Consider the following 26743-nt stretch of genomic DNA (forward strand, 5'->3'; position numbering starts at 1 on the left):
ACCAGCCAACATCCATTTACTGTCCAACTTGAAACTCACAGAACCAACTTTTCATCTTCCTCGTTTATTCATTCAACTGCCGTTGAATGTTATTTCCTGAAAATTACAGTCTACAGAAGTTCAAGTCCAATGTCAACAAATATCTCCTTTCATCTTCTCAACCTCCAACCCAAGCACGGTACTAAGTACTGTAGGTTCTAATACCTCTCGTGTTTGGGGTTTACATAAAAAAAAAAAAAAAAAACGCTCGGTGTTAGTCCAATCTAAGACGGCCTCCGTAGCCGAGTGGGCAGGAGCGGGGGTGCATTAGCATCCCCGGTCTTTGAGTAGACCGGGGTTCAAGCCCCTGACTGCTGAATACGGTCGATCTGCCAACCCGCACTGGACCAGCGTGGCAGATTATGGTCCATTTCCCTCAGCATGAATTGTTGAGGAGGCTTCCATCCTGCAGTGGGTTGATAATGGCTGCACTTTACTTTTTTTTTTTTTATGACCCCGAAGGAATACGTTAGCACTGGGACTGCATATGTGTTTATGGCTTTAACTGTGTTCCCTCCGTTCAGCTTTGCTTTACTTTCAGCAGGCTTCTGAGTCTCTGATGGTATTTTTCGGTCAGGCAGGCCTTAATTTCCTTGTGCTGTAACTGCTGAGCCTGCATCATCGCCAAGTATTTGTAGGCCTCTCCATGTGCCATGACTTCGATCCCTTTACTACTCTGCAGCTGGTAGTTTCGGTTGACTAATTTTCCCTGACGCAATCCGTGGGTCTTTCATTTGTCTAGACCAAATTCCATCCTAATATCATTGCTAAATTCTTCGGTTATCTGGAGTAGTAGCTGAAGGTGTTTCTCGGTTCCCGCGTAGAGTTTGATGTCATCCATGTACATCAGGTGTACAGGTTCTTCCTTCCTTCCTTCTTTGAGGTTATATCCATACTTGCTACTGTTGAGCATGGTAAATAGCGGGTTACGTGCTAGACAGAACCATAATGGGCTCAGGACATCTCCCTGAAAGATTCCTCTCCTGACGGGGATTGGTCTGGTTGTGATGTTTTCGACCTTAACGGTAGTACTCCATTTCGCCATCGTTTCTCTTAAGAAGTTTGTCACTATTGGATTGACTTTGTAGATGTTCAGCGCCTCTATTAGCCAGCTATGAGGCACGGAGTCGAAGGCCTTGCGGTAATCGATGTAGGCTTTGTACATGTTGTGGCGCTTCTTGTAGGCTTGCTCCATAACCGCGGCATCTATAGTTAATTGCTCCTTGCATCCTTTGCTGCTCAGACGCTTGCATCCTTTCTGTTGTTCGGCCATTATGTTCTGGCTCTCCAAGTGGTCTGATATCTTCCTGGTTATGCAGCTGGTCAGGATCTTCTACATTGTTGGGAGGCAGGTGATTGGCCTATATTTCGCTGGGTTTCTTGTATTTTCATCTTTAGGTTTCGGATATGTGATTCCTTGAGTGAGAAACTTCGAGATTGTCTCTGGGTGCCTTATCTTTCGGGTGAACTGCTCTGCCAGATGCTTGTGTGTGCAAGTGAGCTTCTTGTACCAGTAGTTGTAGACATTATCTATTCCTGGAGTTCGCCAGTTGTGAGAGTTCTTAATCGTCTGTTTTATTGCTTCTTCCCGAATCTCCCACCCTCTCATTTCTTGTACGTCCTTGGTTTTCTTGCGTTCTAGTTCTATCCAGGTAACTCGGAGACCACCTCTTTTGGTCCTCATCGAAGATTCAGTTGTTTATTTTCCTCTGAGTGCTCTCTTTGTATCGGTGTAGTCTCTTGCTGAGTGCAAATAGATTCTGCTTCAATGTGTCCAAGTACTCTTCTATTCTCTGATTTTTTTGTCTCATGTTTGCTATGGACGCTGTCTCTCTTGAGGATGCTCTTCACTTTTCCAATTAATTTCTTACTCCTATTGCCCTGTTGGTACTGGTTCAATTGGCATATCTTGATTCTTAATTCTTCTATCTTCTGCTGAAGTCTTCTTTCCCAAGCTGGCGGTTCCTTCTATTTTCGGTTCTTCTGCTGCTGGTCTCTTGCTTCTCTTCCATTAATCCTCAGGGCTGCTACCGCAGCACAATACACGGCTGTGTGGATGGCCTCTAGTGTTGCACCATTGCTGCCGAGGTAATGCGGTATTATGTGCCAATTGAGGTGGTCTGTGACTCTCCACAAGGCTCTATTCGGCCTCTGCTTCGGTATCACGTGAGTTTTTGTGAGGTCCATTCCTTCGAATTCTGTTAGGGCCTTCTTCCACTCGTCCTCTGTTCTGGATATCATGACCTAATCTGTTTCCACTTCAGCTGCTGTGGGTTGTATTTCTTCTTGCTCTTCCTTCTCTGGTTCGGTGGTGGTATGTTCTTCCTCCTGGTTCCATATTCTCTATCCTTTGTAGTTGATCGCTCACGTACTGCTTGATTTTTTCCAAGATTGCAGGAGCTATCAGACTCTTCGTGAGGATGGTCCTCTGGTCGATGACTTGAATATCCGGGAATAGTTATTATTATTATTATTATTACCATATGGTGCAAGGAAGCCTGAGGCTTATGCTGCACCAGCGATTATTAGCAGAAGGACGAGGAATTCCGAATTTTTTTGTAACAGAAGGTTGGTTATTACCGATTCATGCAAAAGTATGGTTTTTCAATGAGTACAAAACCATCAATTGCACAAAATTTAACAGCAGATTATGAAGAAAAAATACTGGAATTCCATAAATTTGTAATAAAGGCACGAAAACGAACTTCTTTTGAATTTGATCAAATAGGAAATATGGATGAGGTCCCACTTATTTTTGATGCACCATCCAACAAAACTGTGAATAGCAAAGGGTCTAAAACGGTGTCAATAAAAACTACCGGGCATGACTATACACATTACTTTTGCCCTACTATGCTGAAGGCACAAAACTACCACCATTTTTAATATTTAAAAGAAAAACTTCACCTAAGGAAAAAACTCCAGAAGGTGTATATGTTCATGTTCATCCAAAAGGATGGACGGATGAACGAATCTGGAATGAATTTATGGCTCCAAAAAATATGGTCAAGGCGTCCTGGTGGTCTCTTAAGGAAACCATCTCTTCTCATTTGGGACCAGTTCAGAGCCCATAGAACTGAAGTCATTAAAAAGAGGGTGAGGGAATTGAATACACAGGTAGTTGTCATTCCATGTGGACTGACAAGCCAATTGCAGCCTTTGGATGTGTCCATAAACAAGCCATTTAAGCAAAATATGAGAGAACAGTGAAATAAATGGATGGAAGAACCTGATCATGACTTCACACCCACAGGAAGAATGAAGAGGCCCACCATTGCACAGGTGTGTGAATGAGTTAAAGGAATCTTCGAGAAATATAAGTGGTAAAATAATTATAAAGTCTTTCAAGAAGACTGGAATTAGTAATGCACTTAATGGCACTGAAGACACTGCGTTATTTGAAGACAGTGATACCAACGTGAGCGAGGAAGAGTACGATATTTTTGGTTTTCAAAATGACCGAACTTTCCCTTTGCAGAACACTAATGTTTTTTTTTTTTTTTTTTTACCATTCCCTCACTGTCTTTTTGTTCATTTTCAATTCTAGTGGTAGTTTGCTTCATATAAAATATTTTCTAATGTAGCTAAGATTCTTTTGTTTCTATTTTAAATTTCTGTAGTGGTAAATTAATAATAATAATAATTAAATGATGTATTATTATACAGTATTAGTATTTCTCTTGCTGTTCTGATCACATGTTTAGGATAAGCTTTTTTTCTACTATACACATTAGAATAAATATTAAATGCCTAAATACACTAAAATTTTTTCCCCTTAATTTTACTTTCTGAAATGGGGTGCGTCCAAATGTCCATACGTTTTATATGCCGTCAGATACGGTACTTCGATTTCAGAAAAGCTTTATCTTTCGCATGAAAGATTTCTCTACAAATTGGAGCATTGTGGTATTTGGGGCAAGTTGCTGTTATGGATAAAGGGCTGATGGGTATCAGATGAAAGAGAGGTTATTAGTGGGCACAACTTTTCCCGACGTAGCCGAGCGGACAAGCGCGAAAGTGCACTTGCATAAAAGTTTGAGCGGATCGTGTCAGCATTATTGCTAAATGCGGTTGATTGTGCTCATTGTTGAAGTGATTAACTGTAAATTCCTCGGTATTGCCCTTTTTTATGTCTCAGTTTGTAGATGATTCAAAGATTGGCAGGATGTTAATGACAGGAATCAGAGTATGCTGCTCAACAAAATCTAGAAAAAATTAGGCAGATAGGCTGAGAAGTGGCAGTTTAAGTTTGTACTGCATATGGCTAGCAATAATTCCAGAACAGCGCACTAATTGGACAGTAAAGCACACCCGAGTCGTGTAGGATGAAATAGTAGGGGTAAATTACTATAAAACTAAGAGCAACAAAGGCTCAATATGTTCTATGTTTTAATCAAATTTTAAAAACACAAAAGAGTTACCTCAATCTTTCCTTCATAGGAGTCCTTCTCTACACAACTCTCCAAACCCGACTTATTTTAGACACGATTTTAAAATTACATAAACTTCGTTAAAATGCTATTAAATGTGTTCAAGCCTCTTAGTCCATGAATGATGAGGCACCCCTGGGATCACAGTCTAAAGCCCCAGCCCGAACCCAAGACCTATCCAATCCCTCACGCAACCTCCAGTGACTGAAGACATTATGTCAAAAATTAAAAATAAACATTTTTAAGTTTTTTAGATGAAAAGTTTTTTAGAAAATCGTTTCACCCTAATTTATTTATTTTCATCATCGTAGATTTTTAGTTTATTCTGAAAATTTTCGCGATGTTTGTTTTTGACATATTGTCTTCAGTCACTCGAGGTTGCGTCGGGGATTGGATAGGTCTGCGGTCTGGTTGGGGCTTTTGACGGTGATCCCGAGAGTTCTGATCATTCATGGACTAAGATGATTGAACACATTTAATAGTATTTTAATGAAGTTTATATAATTTTAAATCAATTTAAAATCGTGTCCAAAATAAGTCGGGTTCGGTAAAGAAGGAATCCCATGAAGAAAAGATTGAGGTAACTCTTTTGTGTTTTTAAAAGTAGGAGTAATTATAACATTCGACATAAAGTTCTCTGAGCAGACACGTGTTAAACAACCACCTGTTGTATAAGAGGGAAATTATCCCGTTGTATAAGGCAATAGTTAGGCCAAATTTCGAGTATTGTGCACAAGTCTGGAAGCCTGATTTTAGGAAGGATGTGGTTCTTTTGAAACAGGTGCGGGAAAGAGCAGCAAGATTAGTTAAGGATACAGTAGATTAATCTTACCAAGAATGACTTCAGTTCTGCAAATTGCAACAACTGGAGAAACTAGGCACTTGTGAGGAGACCTGGTTGAGGTGTTAAGGCTTATAATGTATTGAGCCAACTAAATGCTAATGAGACTCTTACTCCTTCTCAGGCATTACGCATACGGGAACATAAATTGAAAAAGAATGGTTATAGGATAACATGTGCAAAAATTGGCTTTCATCCAGCATGTAATTAATTGCTGGAACAAATTTCCATCCGATGTTGTGGAAATGGGTAGTTTGTATAAATTTAAGGAAGAATTAGACATATTATTATTATAGAGAAAATGGACAGATGACTTGGGATTTTATTTTTTTATTTTTTTATTTTTTATTTTTTATTATTTTTTAATGTTTGTTTGCTGATGCTGTATATGCATCATTTGCCACTACTAACTTCCTTGCATCATTTGCCACTATGTACTAACTTTATGGATTGTCCTCGGATCTTTGCGCTAACATAGGGAAATACTGATGTTCCTAAGGGCTAATATCACCAGCATTCGTACTCTTTTTGTTTCCCTTTCTTTCTCCCCCCCCCATGTGGGGGACAATGTGTAGGATGATAAAACATCCGAAAATATTTTCGCTTTACTTTTAATATTGAAATTGTAATTCTAATATTATTACAATTGCAATTCAGTATTATTTTAATATTACACTAGGGGACTTCGCTTCTTTTGATAAAATGAAATAAAATATTTACAGAAGCTTTCGACTCTGTGTGTCTCTTCTTCAGCTCTGAATACATAGATACGTTACTATAGCTATATAATATCAGTGTAGATACACCATAGACAATTCTTAAAAAAAAAAAAAAAAAAAAAACCTACGATCGTAGTGTGAAAGGCGTCATTTTATTTGTCTCATATTGTGCTCTTCTTCACAACGAGTTATCATGTATTGCTCTACCTTGAATAAGTAATGCTTCACTAATAGAGAAGAGTATTATCACTTATTCTCGGTGGGTACCACCACCCAGATGGCACCGTTTCAAAGCTAGTTGGCTTTTCATCGGTGGGTGCCTTTCACACTACGATCGTGGTTTTTCTTTAAGAGTTGTCTATGCTATATCTACACCGATATTTTATAGATATAGAATCTTAAACTCTTAAAATATTATGCCTTGCTGCATTAATTTATTTAAATAAATATGTTACACATAGAAATCAAGCATGGTACCGCGTGGTCATGTTAGATAAACATAGCGCGTGACCACGCTTAAACTGAAGCTTGTTTTACCACAGTAAAACAAGCTTCTGTTACGTATTACACGCATCTCTCTTCTTCCATTGGTTGAATATTTCATTAGGAGGAAAATTATTTTAATGTATAGAAAGAAATGGAAATAGTGTATAATTTTTCAATTATTGCTCCCCAGCTGTCATGAACGAGAACCAGTCCTACATATTCTATGTATTGATTACGTATTTATTATTTTTTTATCCGAATCAAGATATGTTACTCTGAAAATTATTTTAGGATTTTATTAGGAAAAAATGTACCACCGGGAAAAATTCCAGTGTTTTTTATTTTATTTCTTCATGCATATTGAATAAAGAACGACACATTGTAATAAAATTACACATCAAATTACAAATATATAAAAGTAGCGTATATTCTGTAGACTATAAGTGCAGTACAATAAGCGATTGAAGAATACAAACAGTAAAAAAGTGTTATAGGAAAATAAGATTTAAACTTTATTTTTATTTTTATTTTTATTTTTTTATTCAAATTAAGAATAGTGGCACCTTTACGTATAGGCTCACTGTGCGGTTCATCTGGGGACTATAGTATTTGGTCCTTTAAAAAAGTTTAAATAAACAAGATATAGCAGAGGGCTCCAGCTGATGTAAATGCGCTACTGATTTGGAACATGATTTTAGACACTTTTCCACTTGTTACCTTTTCGGGGATTGTCTGTGCCTATTTCGAGAAAATTATCTGACTTGGAACTGAAGTTGCAGCGATGCAAAATCTACTTTTTGACTAATTCGAGAACCCTGTGATACGTGATTTTGTCTTGAAAAAAGGGGCTGATAATTAATTAAATTCTGCTTTAATGCTGGATATTCTATAGTTTTCTATTTTGGATGTCTTATTGCAAGGATGTTTGTTTGTTTGTTTGTTTGTTTGTTATTTGGTTTTTAGGAGCATTAGCAACTAAGGCCATATTGCTCCGGGATATGCGGTGGTCATTCCCTGACCTTTCCGCATCCTCCGTATTTGGTGGTGACGGGCTCGTACCCCGGTCTAATCAAGAAGCTTTTGCTACGCACTGCTGCTCCTTCCCACCTGGCTACGGAGGCGCCAGTTGCAAGGATGATCCCTATATGTAATTTGTTCAATAGTGCTGTAGGAAATGGTGATATAGTTCCCCATTGACTGGGAGTATTTAATAGTTTAATTAACTGTGCTAATTGCCCTACGTGACAGTATAATGGTTTAGTTACCTAAACAACTCTCTTTCCTCACTTCGAATCTCGTCGATGACTGGAGGGATTTCTAAAGGTCTCTTCAGTCAGGGAGGTAGTTTGCCGATCTTAACTGGAGAGAGAGAGAGAGGGGGGGGGGGGTTCCCCCGTGGGTCATTCCGGGTTTTTCAGCCTGCAAAATATGTAAATCTTCCTGTAAACGCACACTTATACGGACATAATACACAATGGAACAATATCATCTAAGTCGCTGATGCTCCTGAAAATCACAACCAACAAAAACAATTGATTAATTTATTAATTTGATTGAACCACAAAAGTTAACGAAGTCGAGCAGTATATTTGGACGTGAAGTATTAATACACCTAACGTGACCAAGTTAGAGGGCGAAATCTTCCTCCAGTTTTTTATTGCACGAATGCTCATTCTTTGTCATGTTGGATTGCTGAAGTAATGAGAGAGAGCGAGGTGAAATCATTGCATTGCTGTTGAATTTGTCTCCTAGTTTCCATTATTCAAACAAGTTAGGCACTAGAAGGTAGTTTGTTTAGTCCAACTTATGAAGGAAATGGAAACAGTTATGCACCATTCTCTGTCGTATCGCAGTAATTTACAAACGGGATTACTTGTTAACCAAATTTGCTTTTCACATATATTGCATTATGTTATATGTTCTGCGTGCATGCAATTTAAAAACCAGTAGAAGCAGCTTATCATTAATCGAATGGAATTTTGGACAAACTCCATTCGATTAATGGAAGTGTGTAGTAATGCCCTCGGTAAACAAGCGTGTGATAGGAGAAAATTGGAATCTGCGATCTGTTCAGGTAGCCCACAACTTTGGCAGGATATCCTCTATTACCAGCAAGCTACGAAGCAAGCAAGAGGAATGCTTTATTGAAGTAAACAGGATTTAGATGGATATTACATCTCTGTAATATTAAATCCTTTCCCCTCTGTGTCTGTCGTAATTCAGCAGGGAACATATTAGCAAATGAGACTAACAGACGATTGTAGCTAATTACAGGTACCATTGTCACCCTTCACTACCGGACTTTGCAATGCCTGTTCGGAGAACTCTAGACATTTTCCGCGCTAAGCACTTTCTACATTAAATATCAGCTGCTGCCGTTGTATAATTTCGCGGGACTGTTAATCTTAAACGTAAATGGCATTACGGCGGATCGCATAGCAGATACAGACGACAAGTCACTACATTCATTCTCCAACAACAAATCGCTGCGCTTAATACCGTTATTTAACTCTGGTCGTCCGTGATCATGTTCTCTGGGCCGAATGAAGGTTTTTTTTTTTTTTTTTTTTTTTTTTAAAGCGCAATAATATCTTTTTAAACTTATTATAGGTCACGAAAAGTGCCTTCGATTGGTTGTTGCCATTTTTCAAGGCAATAAGCTGTCTCGATTTTTAACACCTCATTGGTTACGGTCTAAAGGCTTGTTACATAGTTCGGGTACTGTTCAGTTATGTCCACTTAAAATCGATGCTATAAAAGTCATTGCTTATTCGTTTCATTTCCTAAACTAATTAGCAATAAATAAAGTGTGGCAAGTCACTAAAATATAACAAAACGCATGTTTTAAAGGAATTTGCATCAGCTGTAGAGGGGAGGGGACTTTATGCCTTAAACAAAAGAGCTCCAATATATAGTTATCCTAGTGTGAGATTTTTTTTGTAAAAATAAATTAAATTTGACGTTTTCATCAATTTTATTATAAAAAGAAGAAAAAAATATATATATCACTTATATTATATATTAGTTATATAATCAAAACATTTTCTCCCTGATTTATTACAGAATATGCAGTTTCTGATTAAAAAGGACCCAAAATGAAGACCGTCACTTGCCGATTGCAAGGCTAAAATTATCATGCAGTATACAGATCGCCCTACTAAAAGTATTCGGGCACCCTTCCCAATGGTGTGAATGAGATGTTTGCAAAACAGGAACAGGTTAAAAATTGTGCAGGTAATAGGAGAGATATTACAAACAAGAAAGTGAGTTGTGGCAATGAGCATAGGGTGTTTCCAAGAGGTTTAACTTTTGAACGTCGTATCAGCAGTTTGTCATTGCTTGTGACAGCCACACGAACTTTGCAAAGCCAACTGTATCCTATGAGTGAAATGGTAGGAGGAGGGTAATGATGCATATGTATACAAAGTCAGATTAAGGTAAAAAAAAATAACAAAAACTGTCAGATAGAAATTGCTGATCTCTGAGAGGAGGGTGGTGATAGCGAACCATGTGATGTCATGGAAAAATGTGACCTTGTAGCTTCAGATGTCCATCTCTTGTAAGTTGCATGGATTGGTTTTCATGGTATAGCCTCTCACTGCTCACAAGCTGTACATCATATCAGCGAATATGAAATATAGCTTGCAATGGTGCCTAGCTCATCAGTCTTAGACCATGGAATGGTGGGAACAGTCTAACAAGATCTGCTTCCACTGTTTATGGTCTAAGAATGGTATACACTGAGTAGTTACTGTATTAGGTATACCTACCTAACAGCAAGTAGGTCTGACTTTAGCACACAGAATAGCCTGAATTTGTTGTGGTAATGAGATGTCGAAAGTGTGCCACAGGAAGGGGTTGTCTATCATCATCATCAGCCATTTTCAATCCACTGCAGGATGAAGGCCCCTTCAGCAACTTTCCAGTTCCTTCTGTTTTGTACAATTGCCATCCATTCACTACCCACGAACTCGTGAATTTCATTTGTCCCTCTCTGTCGTTGCCTTCCAAGTTTTCTTCTAGCTCCTCTTGGGTACCATTCTGTTATTTTCTTAGTCCATCTGTCATCATGTCTTCGAGCTATGTGTCCTGCCCAAGACCATTTTAGTTCTTTAGTTTTGATAAGAATGTCCTTTACTTTTTTACACATGGATTAGGCAGCAAACTACAGTTTGCTGCCTAATCCATGTGTTTATCTTCTTATCTAATGGTCTGATTCCTAATATAATTTGTTCCATTCTTTGCTGTGTAGTTCTCAGCTTTTCTTCCATTCTTTTGGTGAGTGCCCAAGTTTCACTTCCATAAGTCATGGTGGGGAGTATACATTGGTTCATTATTTTATGTTTCAGACAAATTGGGATATTGCTGCTCAGTATGTAACTATATTTCCTGAATGCTATCCATCCCAAATTTATTCTTCTGTTGACTTCCAGCCATCCATCATTATTACAGCTAATGACTTGTCCCAGATAAGTATATGAATCTACCTTTTCAATTACTTCTCCTTCAATGATTATATTCCTTTCTGTGGCATACTTGTTCATCATTACTTTTGTTTTAGCCATATTCATCTTTAGTCCGAAATCCTTACTAACTCTGCATAACCGATTAAGATTTTCTTCTAATTCTTTGGGACAATGGCTTATGATCACAATGTCGTCTGCAAATTGTAGATGGTTTAGGTACTCTCCATTCATTGACTCCTTTCTGCGACCAGTCTAATCTTCTGAAAGCTTCCTCAAGGGCAGCAGTAAACAACTTCAGAGATATTGTGCCTCCTTGTCGAACTCCTTTCTCAATTTTAAATTTGCTACTGTCCTTGTCTAGTTCAATAAAGGAGGTAGTGTTCTCATATATTTTCTCCAAAATCATAATATATGGGGTATCTATGCCTTGCCTTATGCTGTATGGAGTCAAATGCCTTTTCATTATCCACAAATGCCAGGCATAATGGTGTTTTTTTATTCATTTGCTTTCTCCATGAGCTGTGATATTATGTGAAGGTGATCCATAGTCAAGAATCCTGTCCTAAAGCCAGCTTGCTCTTTCGGTTGATTCTCATCAAGTATTCTTTCTAATCTGTTAGTAATGACCCTTGTGAACAACTTGTGGATGTGGGATAACAAGCTAATTGGTCTATAATTTTCAATTTTTGATTTATCTCCTTTCTTATACAGCAAAACTATGATCGCATAATTCCACTATTTAGGCATCATGCCTTTTATAATGCATTTTGTGAAGAATCTTGCCGGTTTCTGTGTCATGTCTCTTCCTCTCAATTTTACCAACTCTACAGTAACTTCATCTTCCCCCGGGGCTTTCTGATTCTTCAATTTTTTCAACGCATGTTCTGTCTCATGGGGAAGGATATCGGGTAGTCGTATGTGTTACTAATTTGTTGTTGTTGTTATTTGGTTTTTAGGAGCATTAGCAACTAAGGCCATATTGCTCTGGGGATATGCGATGGTCATTCCCTGACCTTTCCACATCCTCCGCATTTGGTGGGTCATGGGCTTGAACCCCGGTCTAATCAAGAAGCATGTGCTACGCACTGCTGCTCCTGGCTACAGAGGCGCCTACTAATTTGTGATCCATCTTCCCCACTGCTGGTATCATTCATTCCCTCACTCCTTGTATAATTCTCTATAGTCTGCTATTTGAATTATGCCTTCTTTGCTATTTATAAGTACACCATCGCTATTCTTCAGTTTCAGTATCATTTGTCTCTCTGTATTACTGCTCATGGCTGCTGATTTAAATCCTTTGTTTTCCCTTAATGCTTGGTCTGCTTTTCTTGTGTTAAATCTTTTTATGTCCTCTTTGACTCAATTTTATCCTTGTCAGTGTTTATCTTGCTTTTCATTTGTCATCTTCAGTTCATCATAACAAGCGTTTCATGACTAATTTTTTCTTCTTTGGATTTCTTTTTACCTATAAGTTTCTTGGGCTTTATCACTTTCAGAAAGTTGTAGTATTCCTTGTCAATATCTTGATCCTGAATAGTCTGCAGAAGCTCACACTTGTTCTTAAGTTCCAGTATATACTGCTTTTCTCCTCTTCTGTTATCTCAAAGATCTTTGTATTATTTACTCGAGTCAGTTTTTTCCTTTCTTTTCTTACATCTATATCAAGTGTAATCATCTTACCATTCTGTGATCACTTCCAACGTTTACCTTGTTCAAGACGGTAATATCATTCACAACATAACTTCTGTTAGTGAGGATGAAGTCAATTTCATTAGTTGTTAATCCATTTTGGCTCTTCCATGTCCACTTTCCGCTCACCCTTTTCTTGAAAAAAGTGTTCATTACTTATATTCCTTGAGATTCTTCAAATTTCACAAGTCTTTCACTTTCACCTCTTTCATTTCTGTCACCAACTCCAAAATCTCCTATGGTTCCCCTTTCTGTGCTGTTTTGTCTCTCTCCAGTCTTAGCATTGAAGTCCCCCATAATGATAGTGTAGTGAGTTTTCTGCTCATCTAGAAGACTCTCAATTTTGGTGTACGGTTCTTCAACCTCTTCTTCATCACAGCTCGATGTTGATGCATAAATCATTATAACCTTTAGCTTGCACCTCTTAGAAATCCTGAGTAGTAGTCTTGACACCCGTGGTGATGTACTTTTGAATTCCAAAATGTTGTTTTTTATATCTTTATGGACCAGAAAGCCAAATCCACCTTTGCTCCTTTCACTGTTTCCATTGGTGTACAGCAGATTTCGACTTGATAAACTTATGATTCATTTCTTCCAATTCTAATTCACATTTTCTAATTCCTTTTCCAGCTCTAATATTCTGTTTTCACTGATGAGCGATCTTACGTTATACAGGCCAAGTTCAGTTTCTGTGCATGGCAACCTGGTCTTACCCAGAGATTCTTAGCACCCTCTGCTTCCACTGTGATCCTCTCACTGCCATAAGAGGGAGAGCGAAAGCTGCTGGAGACTGAGGGCCATTTGTTTCGTTGTGCAGTCATGTGCTGGAGGATTTTGTCTTTTCCTCTTCACACTGACCAAGCGTCTCGAAGAGAACCACTCTACATGTTTGTTGCCACTTAAGTGACGTAACAGGGCTTGCTGTTGAGAAGGTGTGCATGAGTGGATTTTAGGGAGGCAGGCCAACCGGACTTCTCCTAAATTTTCTGAAATACAAAGATATTGGATCCATCAGTGTTTTAGACTGAGTGTCTAATAACACACAGAATGCCTGTTCCCCCCTCTAAGCCCTTGACTTGGGTTTTCCACGTTGACTCAATTGCTTGCCACTGCTGTTGCAAATTGTATAGTTGGGATCTGTATTCCAAAGAGTTCGTTTCATCTCATCTCATCTCACAGGTGCTTGATTTGATTGAAATTGTGGTGATTTGGGAAATATATAAAACACTCTAGTGTTTTATATATACAAGGTGATTCACTACCAGTGCAACAAACTTGCAGGAGGTGTAGGGGGCACAAAGACGAATCGGAATCACATAGCATTGCAGGCTCTTAAATGCCTTCGTCATGCGATAGAGGACGGTGAACGGGAGGTCGCATAAACAGCGATCCTGCTGGAAGTCAGCATTTGCGAACCGTTTCTGTTGAAGAAACCAAGTAGCAAAAGTCCTCTGGGGTGGATAATCCGCAGGCTCCAATGATTGGACGCGTTGCAGATGGTATGAACTCATTTGGTTTGTTGACAGTATTCTCCATACAGTGGATTGGGAAATACCCAATCGTTGGCCTAACCCTCGAGTACTCGTACTCGAATTGCCTTCTGCAAGACATAGGACATTCTCCTCATTGTCTGGCGTCCTTGTCATTCGCTCTTGATTCATGGTACCCCTCATGAAACAACCAATCTCACGTAACCTTCTGTGCACACGTGCAAAAATCGTATGATGAGGAGCACGCCTGTGTGGGAAACGTTCCTGGTACAAGCGCAGAGCGTCGCCCGTTACAGTCCGCAGCTCCATACGCGAGGTGCATGTCGGCCAGTTCATCGTTTGAATACTCGTCCATCCTACTGCCTCGGGAACTGGTTCGTAAATGCTGATTTCTAGCGGGATCGCTGTTCATGCAACCTCCCATTCAGTGTCCTCTACTGGATGACGAAGGCATTTTGGACCCTGCAATGCTTTGTGATTCGGATTCGTCTTTGTGCCCCCTACACCTCCTGCAAGTTTGATGCACTGGTAGTGAATCTCCCTGTATACACTAGAGGTCTGCATGGGTCTGGCCCTAGCCCTTGGGCCCGGTAACACGAACAACGTTCATGCTTGGTTCGGATATAAATAATCATAATGAACTTTTATTTCCAAATATTTCCGACTTTTTTTCAGGCCATTTCCTACATATATTTTCTAAAAATTTTTTTTTATGTGTTTAAATTCTTAAAGGTTTTTTAGAAAAAAATCTGTATTAGTTGTCTGACACTTTTAATTGACCAATAAGGTGCATTTCACTGTCTCCAAAATTCACCGAAATGTGTACTCTTTCACGGAAATTACCTGGCCTGTATTTTTTCTCAGTAAAGTAGCCTTAAGCGGGCATTAAGTTGCAATTTATGTTACATTAAGAGTATATGAATCATTATGTCCCCCGGCAGTGGGTTCCATTTTAGTTGTATGTGTACAGTATACAGTATTTATTAAAAGTGTGATACCTTTAATCCTTAGTTGTACTAAATCTGAGATTTTGGGTTGATCTGCTTTCAATTTTAAGAACATTCACTTGCAACACTTTCTAACTGCTTCTCTGCTATATCCAATACTGACCAATAATTTAGAAATAAAGGTAAGGGGAATGGGCTTACAAATCATTTGTATAGTGAGAACAGCCAGTGACAGAAGTGGCAGCCAGTTCTAATTTTTTAATTTAAGTAGAGATTGATATTGATATTCGTTTGGAATTATACTAAATATGGTAAATTGAAAATTTATTAGTTTCTTTTTTTCAATTATATTTATATATTTATAGATAATTATCAATATAATTAATATTGATAATTATTTTGGATAATTATCGTTATATGATTATTAATATTGAATTTTTGAATTTGAAAGTTTATTTTTACTATAAAAATCGCTAGTGATTTTTATTTATATAAAAAGTTTCAATCAAGGTGGGATAAAAGTCAGTTTGGGGGGGGGGATGAATTCATAAAACAAATTTAAGTTATGTTGGGCTGTCTAGACTTTGGGCCTGGTAAAAATAAAAAATGTAGGCTCGTGCAGACCTCTAAAATATACACTCAGTGATCACTGAGTCTACCTACCTAATACTGTGTTGGGCTGCTGTTTGCATGGATAACAGCTGCTGTTCACTTAGGCATTGACTCCACTAGAACTCCTGGGACTCACATCTGGTGAGTATGGGCTTGGCACACCCAGGGTCCTGAGCTGAATATCATCATTCTTCTACTTCTGACTCTTGTTCTCTCTCTCAGGGTAACACAGAAATTTTTTTTGGCTGGTGCACCATAATAAGCCTTGGGCTTCCTTGCACCATATGGCTAATAATAATAATAATATTGGAAGATGTTTGTAGGGATCAGAAGCCATGCTTCCTGAAAGGCTTTCCACAGTGTCTGAATAGATGATGGTTGCATGTCCATATGCTTCACTTCCTGTTTCAAAACATCCCACAGGTGTTCAATTGGACTGAATTCAGACGAATTTGGAAGCCAATCAAGGTGGTGATATCTTCACTGTGTTCCTCAAATCACTTGTACACAGTATGGCCACGATTACATGATGCATTATTGCCTTGGAAGATCTTATTTCTGTCTAGAATAAAAATGCAACATGACAAGGGCATGTGGTCTCCTTAGAGTTGCTAGTAGATTTCACCAGTGAAATGTCGGTCCATACACACTAGGAGTCGTAGTTCTTGCCAGAAAAACATACCCCATATTAAGCAACCACCACCACCTGTGTGGATAGTGAACACCATGCATGATGGGTCCATAGACTCATGTTCCTTGCACCACACATTAAGGCATCTGTCACCGTGTTGCACCTGATATTTTTTACTTGTCTGATACCACAGCATTTGCTGTAGATGATGATTAGTGGCGAGGAAACTGTCTCTTGGGTCATCTGCTGTGGAACGTCATACATCTCAGTGTGCAGTACATCGTCAATTGGGATATTGTTCTTGCCTTCCTCATATTGTATTTCAACGTAAACTGTTGCACAGTGACCTGCTGTTAAGTCTATGCAATGTGCTACACCCTTTTCTCACTATGAGGCCTCCCCTCCAATTCTGGTCTACAAATTTGTGGTTAATTTTTTTTTCTTATATGTTCTTGAGGTTTGAAAGGCATAGCCAAGTGATCAATCAGATATGAGGCTACAGTAGTACTCATGTTCAAGTTGACTATGGTTTTAATATGGTGCTGTTCTTGTATACTCCATCTTGCAAACACGTCGACCTGTGTAGCTTTTCTGGAGTATAAACATAAAATTAATTATATTTTTATCAGTACTGTGACCTTATGATATGTTAGCATTAGCAAAGGCACATGATGCAAGAAAGCAAGCTTCTATAGCATCAGCCAAAAAAAAAAAAAAAAAAACACCCTTATTTCACCCATCCACTCACTGAAAATGTTTGTCAAGTTCTGCTTTGAATCTATTTAAGCTATCAACTTCTACAACAAAAGATGGAAGTTTGTTCCAGCAATCAACCACCCACTGGCTAAAGGTAAACTTCCGCACATCTATCCTACAACTGTCTTTCCTCAATTTGAATTTATGCCCTCTCAGGCAATTATTCTGAGCAAGAGAAAGAATCCCATCCGCATTGAGCATGCTCAAACCATTCAAGGCTTTATGCACCTCAGTCGGATCACCTCGCAGGTGTTTAGTCTCCAGACACTGTAATTTGCAAAACTTAAGCCTTTCTTCGTAAGAGAAACCTTTGTTCCATTCACTAATCATGTTGTCCTTCTCTGTACTTGTTCCAACAGCTCTACATCCTTCTTAAAATGAGGCCTCCAGACCTGTATACAGTACTCTAGGTGTGGCCTGACCATTGCCTTATACAAGGGGATAATCACCTCCTTATCCCTGCTAGAAAAATTCCTGTATATCATTGACAAGACACCATGAGCTACTCTTGCAGACCGTCTGCATTGCTCAGAAAACTTCATATCTGCCTGCACAATTACCTCCAGGTCCTTTTCATTCTCTACCACTGTCAGTGTAGTACCACAAAGTTGATACATTATTCTGGGTTTACTGCTTACCATATGTAGTACTTTCCATTTGTCAATGTTAAACTTTATTTACCACCTCTTAGCCCATCCACTCAACTTTTCTAGATCCTGTTGCAGCAGTGTACTGTCGTTAGTGTCATTAACCACCCTCCCAACCCTCGTATCATCTGAAAACTTGGACATTAAGCCTGATATACCATCATCAGTATCATTTATAAATACAGAAAACAACGATGGACCCAACACTGAACCCTGAGGGACTCCATGAAGAGCAGTCCAGTTATTTTGCATGGATATCAGCTTTAGTTTTTCCTTTTAGTCACTCTAGCCTCTTATTCTCCACACTATTGTCATTCTGATTATGTATTACCTCCCTTTCTCCCACAGAAATTTTTTTGACATATGCCACTTCTACTATGGAAAATATTCAGCTTGCAGTAGTAGTGTTAGAAATACTACTGCATTTAATATTCAAAAAGACAAAAGATTAATACTTTTAATTGTTAAGACAGGTATCCATGCGCCATTTGCAAATCTTGGCTTGATATAGTAAGTATAGTGTTTTGTGTTAAAGAATAAGTTGAGTAGAATTGTTGATATTAAAGAAACAACTATACATTTTATATGAAAATGAAATACTTATGTCTATGTTTCACTGATTTTTTTTCTTATTTGCAGACTTGAAGCAAGAAGCAGCAATCTGTCATATGCTGAAACATCCCCACATTGTAGAGTTACTAGAAACATATAGCTCAGAAGGAATGCTGTATATGGTGTTTGAGTAGTAAGAGTTTTTTTTTTTGTCTTTACATCTCCTTTTGTCTATTATTTTTGTACAGTACTAATTTGTCACTCTGCTTTGATTAGTTACTTATTTAATTTTTGGTGAGTGTAGTTAAAAGTAACTTGTTTATTCATTCTTCCTTTGATAGTATATATCAAAGGAGTTATGGTGCTCAGTATGTTCCAGGTTGATATCAATATTTGTAGAAGAATAAGAGAAATTTACCTCAATATATGATATGTAGAACACTTAGCATTAGCATAGGCATTTGGTGCAAGAAAGCAAGCTTATGCAGCATCAGCCAAAAAAAAAAAAAAAAAAAAAAAAAAACACTTCCACTTCACCCCTCTGTTCGTTCGAAATACCAGTCCAGCTGAACCTTAAACTTATTTAGGCCAACTTCCACAGCAAGGGATGGAAGTCTGTTCCACCAATCAACCACCCGCTTGCTAAAGGCAAATTTCCGCAAGTCTATCCTACATCTGATTTTTCCTCAATTTGAATTTATGCCCTCTCAGGTGATTATTCTGAGCAAGAGGAAGAATCCCATCAGCATTGAGCATGCTCCAACCATTCAAGGCTTTATACACCTCTATCAGATCACCTCGCTGGTGCCTAGTCTCCAGACACTGTAATTTGCAAAACTTAAGCCTTTCTTTGTAAGAGCACCCCTTTCTTCCATTCACTAATCTTGTTGCCCTTCTCTGCACTCGTTCCAGCAACTCTACATCCTTCTTGAAATGAGGCCTCCTGAGCTGTATACAGTACTGTAGGTGTGGCCTGGCACCTCCGTAACCAGGTGGGAAGGAGCAGCAGTGCGTAGCACATGCTTCTTGATTAGACCGGGGTTCGAGCCTGTCACCACTAAATACGGAGGATGCGGAAAGGTCAGCAAATGACCACCGCATATCCCTGGAGCAATATGGCCTTAGTTGCTAATGCTCCTAAAAATCAAACAACAACAACAACAACAACAACAACAGGTGTGGCCTGACCATTGCCTTAAACAAGGGAATAATCAGCTCCTTATCCCTGCTAGAAAAATTCCTGTATATCATTGACAATACACCATGAGCTACTCTTGCAGCCCGGCCGACCAGGCTAGCCGAGTGGGTAAAGCACCTAACCGGCAACCCAAAGGTCGCGGGTTCGATTCCCGCCTCGGGCTTGGATCAAAGTACTGCAAAAACCTTGGGAGGTGCATTATGGCCACAGAAGCCGATGCGCCAACAACTACCAAATCAATCAATCAATCTTGCAGCCCATCTGCACTGCTCAGAGAACTTCATATCTGCCTGCACAACCACCCCCAGGTCCCTTTCATTCTCTACCACTGTCAGTGTAGTACCACAGAGTTGATACGTTGCTCTGGGGTTGCTGTTTCCCATATGTAGTACTTTACATTTGTCAATGTTAAACTTCATTTGCCACCTCTCAGTCCATCTGCTCAACCTTTCCAGATGCTGTTGCAGCAGCAGCATAGTGTCAGTAGTGTCCTTGACAACCCTGCCAACCTTCGTATCGTCTGCAAACTTGGACATTAAGCTTGATATACCATCATCAGTATCATTTATAAATACAGAAAACAATAATGGACCCAACACTGAACTCTGAGGGACCCCACTGATAACATTAGTCCACGATGAGCAGTGTCCATTGATTACCACTCTCTGTCTTCTCCCCCTCAACCACCCCTTTATCCATAGCAGCAATTTGCCTCCAATGCAACACTGCTCCAATTTGTGCAGTATAGTATTTTTGCAATTACATGGACCAAGTAGAGAACAAATGCACCAAATTAATCAGGGAATTACAAATAAATACTAAACTACTAATTTTAAATCAAAAATTACAGGAAACAATAATTTTAAATCAAAAATTACAGGTAACAATAATTTTAAATCATAAATGAAGTCCCACTTAGCAGCTTCTGAAAAAGCTTCTTGTCCAGATAACTAATATTTTTTATTTGCTATGTTAGTGATGTGCTTTCACTTGCTATTTCTGAAACCTGTTTGTCTTGTTTGTGAAACTTCTAATGCAGAGATCTGATTGCGCTTGAAAGGTATAAACCGTAAGTGATATGTGAATAGATAACATTTATAAAAAAATAAAAAATTGCTATTTTATAAAATATATATATCTTTATTTTTGTAAGTGTGTTCTGTGATTGGAATTTGGCATCTAGTATTGTTTGTTGATATTGTTTGATACATGTAGATTACTTTATATTATTATTACAGATAAAAATGTTTATTATTAAATCAATATTTTTCTTATGTTTTTATTGTACAATTTATTATGAAATATGTACCTCATGACCGAAATTCTAAATTTTATTATGATTTGATTTTGATTAAAATTTCTAAATTTTAATCAACCAATTTACATTTACATTTTTTTATTTTCTTTGCCTAAGTTTTGCGGGTGGCACTATAAGGTGCGGCAATAAAGTTCCTGGACTGGTGCTATTGTGATAATGTTTGATGAGTTTGAAAATAAATGGAATTAGTATGTTGTAGTTCAGACTTCTTCCAAGAGATGGTGGCACAGAGATTGTTCAGTATGCTGGCAGGTTGCAAGTAATGACTAGTTTTTTTAGTGCATTAACATGCTGTATTACAATTTTCAGTGGAGCAATGAACGAATATCAAATTTTGCTTTAAATTAGGAAAAGCTGCACCAGAAATATGAAATGTTAAAAACTGTTTATGATGATGAAACGTTAAGTTGTACCAGTATGTTTGAATGGTATACTGTTCAAAGAGACCATGAGGGCGTTTGCGATGACCCAGGAAGTGGACATCCATTGACCTCTGGAAATGAGGACAGAGTTGCAAAAGTTCAGGAAATTTTTGCCAGAGATTGTCATTTTACCCTCAGAATGGTGACTGATAAGTTGGATTTGGATAAGAAGGCAAGTTGTCAAATTCTACATGAAGATTTAGGAAAAAGGAAGGTCAGTGAAAAATTAGCGCTGCACAGCCTCACAGATGAGCAGAAGCAACAAAGTCATCATGCGAAGACGTCTTCCATTCTATATTTTATATATAGGTGCTTCAAAGGCTATCGAAGCACATTTCTCAGGTGAGACTGCAATTTTGAGAGAGAGGCAGCTGGTTCTTGTTGACATGCCTCACCCATTTTGCACTTGTTGTGAAGACATTTCTGATGAAACAAGGCATTGTACAGATCAACCATCCACCTGCTCTTTTGGTCTGGCACCAGCTTCCTCTTTCCCAAAGTGAAAACTGCCCTAAAAGGAAGGAGATTTCAGGATGTTGAGGACAAAGAAAACATAACTTCTGAACTGAACATCACCTCTTTTGACTCCTTCATTGTAACTTTTCAGAAACTTTTAGAATGGTGTAATAAGTGCATTCAATCAGTTGGTGATTATTTTGAATAAAAATAAAACCATTTTTGAGCTCCTTCACTTTGTGTTCTTTTTATTGTGCCAGTCCAGAAACTTTATTGCCACACCTCATCAATTCTGAATTATTTCCTAACACAACTATAGGGACAGGTGTACATACAGTGTAGCCTATGTGGCATAAAAAAAAAAAAAAAAAAAAAAAAAAGCGCGCGCACACACACACACACACACACACACACACACACAGAGAGAGAGAGAGAGAGAGAGAGAGAGAGAGAGAGAGAGAGAGAGAGAGAGAGAGAGAGAGAGAGAGAGAGGAACATTTGTCTAGCCCTGCCTGTATATTGCACATATTAATTAAAATGTCTTTATGTTACATGTGTACATCAAGGATTGCATATGCAGTTTCTCTTTTTCTCATTTTAAATTGTATGTATTTTTGTTATTTGGTGTTACTTTTACTTCATTTTATTTTATTCATGAGTTTCCATTATTTTTTTTTAATTTTGTCATTTGTTTCCTTTATAGTATGGAGGGAGCTGATTTGTTTTATGAAATAGTAAAACGAGCAACTGCTGGATTTGTTTATAGTGAAGCTGTAGCCAGGTATTATTATTCTTAGTTTCTTAAACTTTGTTTTGATTATTTATAATAGCCTTAGTAAAGGAACTACTATAATAACATCTGAGAAGCATTCAAAAAATAAAAGTAACACTCTTTGTTATCTGAGATAAAATTTGAGAAATCATTATTATTTTACAAGCTTAATGTTTGGTAGCTGAAGATATTGAACTATTGTCATTTTTAGACCAAAACATTGATTATATCAGTAGAATTATAATTAAATATTTTATGATTACGAGACAAACAAATTAAAATTTTGTACTAATTACACCGAACATCTAATAAAAAAAATTGACTTAATAACATTTGCTGATTCCACCCCCCCCCCCCACAGGGTACAGCACTGAATTAGTAGTTTTTATTTTGTAATATCAGTTGAACAGGCTGACATATAACATTATCAAAAACTTTTATTTAATACCATAAATAATGCAATTTTGGTTATTAAAAAATAAATTAGATAAACTTACTATCATTAGGATACATATTTTCTAAACTATTCTGAAAGTTTCCATTAAAGTTACAAGTTTTCATCAATCTCTTTCTGATTTCTTGTGGAATTTTTTCTCTGAGATCAGTGATATTTGATGAGCAATCACTCTTTTCTTTGAATATTTCCGGAAGGAAATGCCATTTGTACTGAGATCAGGGATCTTGGAGGCTATGAATATACTGCGACATGTTAGCAGTAGCATTAGTAGAGGCATATGATGCAAGAAAGCAAACTTATATAGCATCAGTCAAAAAAAAAAAAATCCCACTTCCCATTTCACCCATCCATTCACTTCAAATGTTTGTCTAGTTCTGCTTTGAATATATTAAGTTGTTGACCTTGATTACAACAAATGGAAGTTTGTTCCAGCTATCAACCACACACTGGCTAAAGGTGAATTTCTGCACATCTATTCTACAATTGTCTTTCTTCAATTTGAATTTATGTCCCATCAGGTGAGTAATCTGAGCAAGAGGAAGAATTTCTTTAGCATTGAGCTTTCTAAAACCATTCAAAGCCTTATACATCTCAATTAGATCACCTCGCAGGTGCCTAGTCTCTAGAAGCTGCAACTTGCAGAACTTATGCCTTTCTTGGTAACAGAACCCCCTGTTCCACTCACCAGTCTCGTTGCCCTTCTCTGTACTCGTTCCAACTCCATATCTTTCCTAAAATGAGGCCTCCAGATCTCTATGCAGTACTCAAGGTGCGGCCGGACCATTTCCTTATACAAAGGGACAAGCACCCATTTATCCCTGCTAGCAAAAATTTCTGTATATCATTGAAAAGACACCATGAGCTACTCTTGCCTCTTGTTTGCACTGCTCAGGAAACTTCATATCCGACTGCACAATTACCCCAAGGTCCTTTTCATTCTCAACTACCCTCAGTGTAGTACTATCCAGGTGATGCTGTTATTCTGGGGTTACTGCCACCCATGTGCAGCATTTACAATTATCAATGTTAAACTTCAGTTGCCACCTCTCAGCCCATTTGCTCAACTTTTCAAGATACTGTTGCAGTAGCTTACTATCATTATTGTCATTAACAACCCTGCCAACCTTCCTATCATCTGCAAACTTAGACATTAATCCTGATACACTTCATCAATATCATTGATAAATACCAAAAACAACAGTGGGCCTAACACTGAACCTTGGGGGACTTCACTAATAGCATTAGTGGAGGTATATGATGCAAGAAAGCAAGCTTATGCAGCATCAGCCAAAAAAAAAACAAAAAAAAAAAAAAAAAAAAAAACAACCCCTCCCATTTTACCCCTTCATTCATTCCAAATGCTTGTCTAGCTCAGCCTCAAATTTATTTAGGCTATCAACTTCCACAACAAAAGATCAAAGTCTGTTCCACCAATCACTATCTGCTGGCTAAAGGCAACTTTCCACACATCTATTCTACAACTGTTCTACACATCTATTCTCAATTTGAATCTATGCCCCCTCAGGATCTTAATTGAGCAAGAGGAAGAGTCCCATCAGCATTCAAGGCCTTATACACCTCAATCAGATCACCTCACAGGTGCCTACTCTCCATGTGCTGCAATTTGCAGAACTTAAGCCTTTCTTGGTAACAGCACTTCTTTGTTCCCCTCACCAATCTTGTTCTTCTTTGTACTTGTTCTAGCAACTCTACATCCTAAAATGAGGCCTCCAGAACTCTGCACAGAACTCAAGTGTGGTCTGACCATTGTCTTGTATAACGGGATAATTACCTTCCTATCCCTACTAGCAAAATTCCGATATATCATTAGTATTAGCATTAGTAGAGACATATGATGCAAGAAAGCATGCTTATGCAGTATCATCCAAAAAAAAAACCCACTTCCACTTCACCCCTCCGTTCGTTCGAAATACCTGTCCAGCTGAGCCTTAAATTTATTTAGGCTATCAACTTCGACGACAAGTGATGGAAGTCTGTTCCACAAACCAAATACCCACTGACTAAAGACAAATATCCACACGTCTATCCTACATCTGTCTTTCCTCAATTTGAATTTATGCCCTCTGAGCTGATAATTCTGAGCAAGAGGAAGAATCCCATCAGCATTGAGCATGCTCAAACCATTCAAGGCTTTATACACCTCTATCAGATCACCTCGCTGGTGCATAGTCTCCAGACACTGTAATTTGCAAAACTTAAGCCTTTCTTCATAAGAGCACCCCTTTGTTCAACTCGCTAATCTTGTTGCTCTTCTCTGTATTCGTTCCAGCAGCTCCTACAGTACACCACTAGAGTACTGTATACAGGCCTCCAGACCTGTATACAGTACTCTAGTGGTGGTCTGACCATTGCCTTATACAAGGGAATAATCACCTCCTTATCGCTGCTAGAAAAATTCCTGTATATCATTGACAAGACACCATGAGCTACTCTTGCAGCCCATCTGCACTGCTCAGAGAACTTCATATCTGCCTGTACAATTACCCCCAGGTCATTTTGATTCTCAACCACTGTCAGTGTAGTACCACAGAGTTGATACGTTGCTCTGGGGTTGCTGTTTCCCATATGTACTACTTTGTATTTGTCAATGTTAAACTTCATTTGCCACCTCTCAGCCCATCTGCTCAACCTTTCCAGATCTCCTGTTGCAGCAGCATAGTGTCAGTAGTGTCCTTGACAACCCTGCCAACCTTCATAACATCTGCAAACTTGGACATTAAGCTTGATATACCATCATCAGTATCATTTATAAATACAGAAAACAATAATAGACCCAACACCGAACCCTGAGGGACTCCACTAATACACTAATAACATTAGTCCACGATGAGCAGTGTCCATTGATTACCACTCTCTGTCTTCTCCCCCTCAACCACCCCTTTATCCATAGTAGCAATTTGCCTCCAGTGCCACACTGCTCCAATTTGTGCAGCAGTCTTCCATGTGCAACAGTATCAAAAGCCTTTCTAAGATCCAAGTATATAATATCAAAGTTATTCCCTGCATCCAGTTCTTTTGTAACTGCATCATATTATCCAATCAAATTGGTAAGGCAAGACTTTCTCTTAACCAAACCATGCTGTGTCCAAGCTATTACTGAATTCTTGTCTAGATGATCCTGCAGTGCTTCTTTAACCAGTGCCTCCATTAATTTTCCTGGAACAGAAGTTAAACTCACAGGTCTATAATTATTTGTGTCAGCCTTTGATCCTCTTTTGTTAATTGGGGTCACATTTGCACATCTCCAGTCTGTGGGTACCTCCCCTGAGTCCAAGGAAGCTCTCATAATTATGGCTAAAGGTTTGCTTACTTCCTTTGCTGCCTCCTTTAATATAACTGGATAGATCCCATCCACCCCAGGTGCCTTTCTGGTGTTTATCTGCAACAATTTCTCCTCTACTTTACTCTCAGTTATTACAAGATTCTCTAGATTACTGCCAGAGTTGAATATGTCTCTGGCATTCCCCTCGCTGAATAACTGCTCGTGTGTGAATGTCGATGCAAAATATTCATTTAGTTTGTTAGCTACCTGAGCAGGATCATCAACAGTTGACCCATCGATATCAAGTGGACCAATCTGATTCATCCCCTTCCTTCTAGAGTTTACATAAGTAAAGAAGTGTCTGCTGTTTTTCTTTGCATCTCTTGCCAAAGATTTCTTGTAATCTGCCTTCGTCTACCTAACCTCCTTTGTAACTTGGTTACAGATCAACTTGCATCTATCATAGGCTTCTGTGTCACATATTAATTTATATGTATCCCATGCATTTTTTTTTCTGCCATATGTCTCATTA

The 26743-nt window shown here is 38.4% G+C and overlaps 1 protein-coding gene across 6 annotated transcripts in view; it reads left to right on the forward strand.

The window, feature by feature from the left end:
- Nucleotides 1-26743, forward strand: part of LOC150084231 (peripheral plasma membrane protein CASK-like) — a 1403586-nt gene that overhangs the window by 276586 nt on the left and 1100257 nt on the right. For all 6 annotated transcript variants that reach the window (XM_090375948.1, XM_090375952.1, XM_090375953.1 and 3 more), the window contains exons 3-4: nucleotides 18393-18498; nucleotides 22403-22480. In XM_090375948.1, coding sequence (XP_090232074.1) covers nucleotides 18393-18498; nucleotides 22403-22480 — 184 coding nt within the window. The remainder of the gene's footprint in view (nucleotides 1-18392; nucleotides 18499-22402; nucleotides 22481-26743) is intronic.

The sequence above is a fragment of the Mastigoproctus giganteus genome, chromosome 6 (assembly GCF_048544385.1).
Source record: "Mastigoproctus giganteus isolate SK-2022 chromosome 6, ASM4854438v1, whole genome shotgun sequence".
NCBI lineage: Eukaryota > Metazoa > Arthropoda > Arachnida > Uropygi > Thelyphonidae > Mastigoproctus > Mastigoproctus giganteus.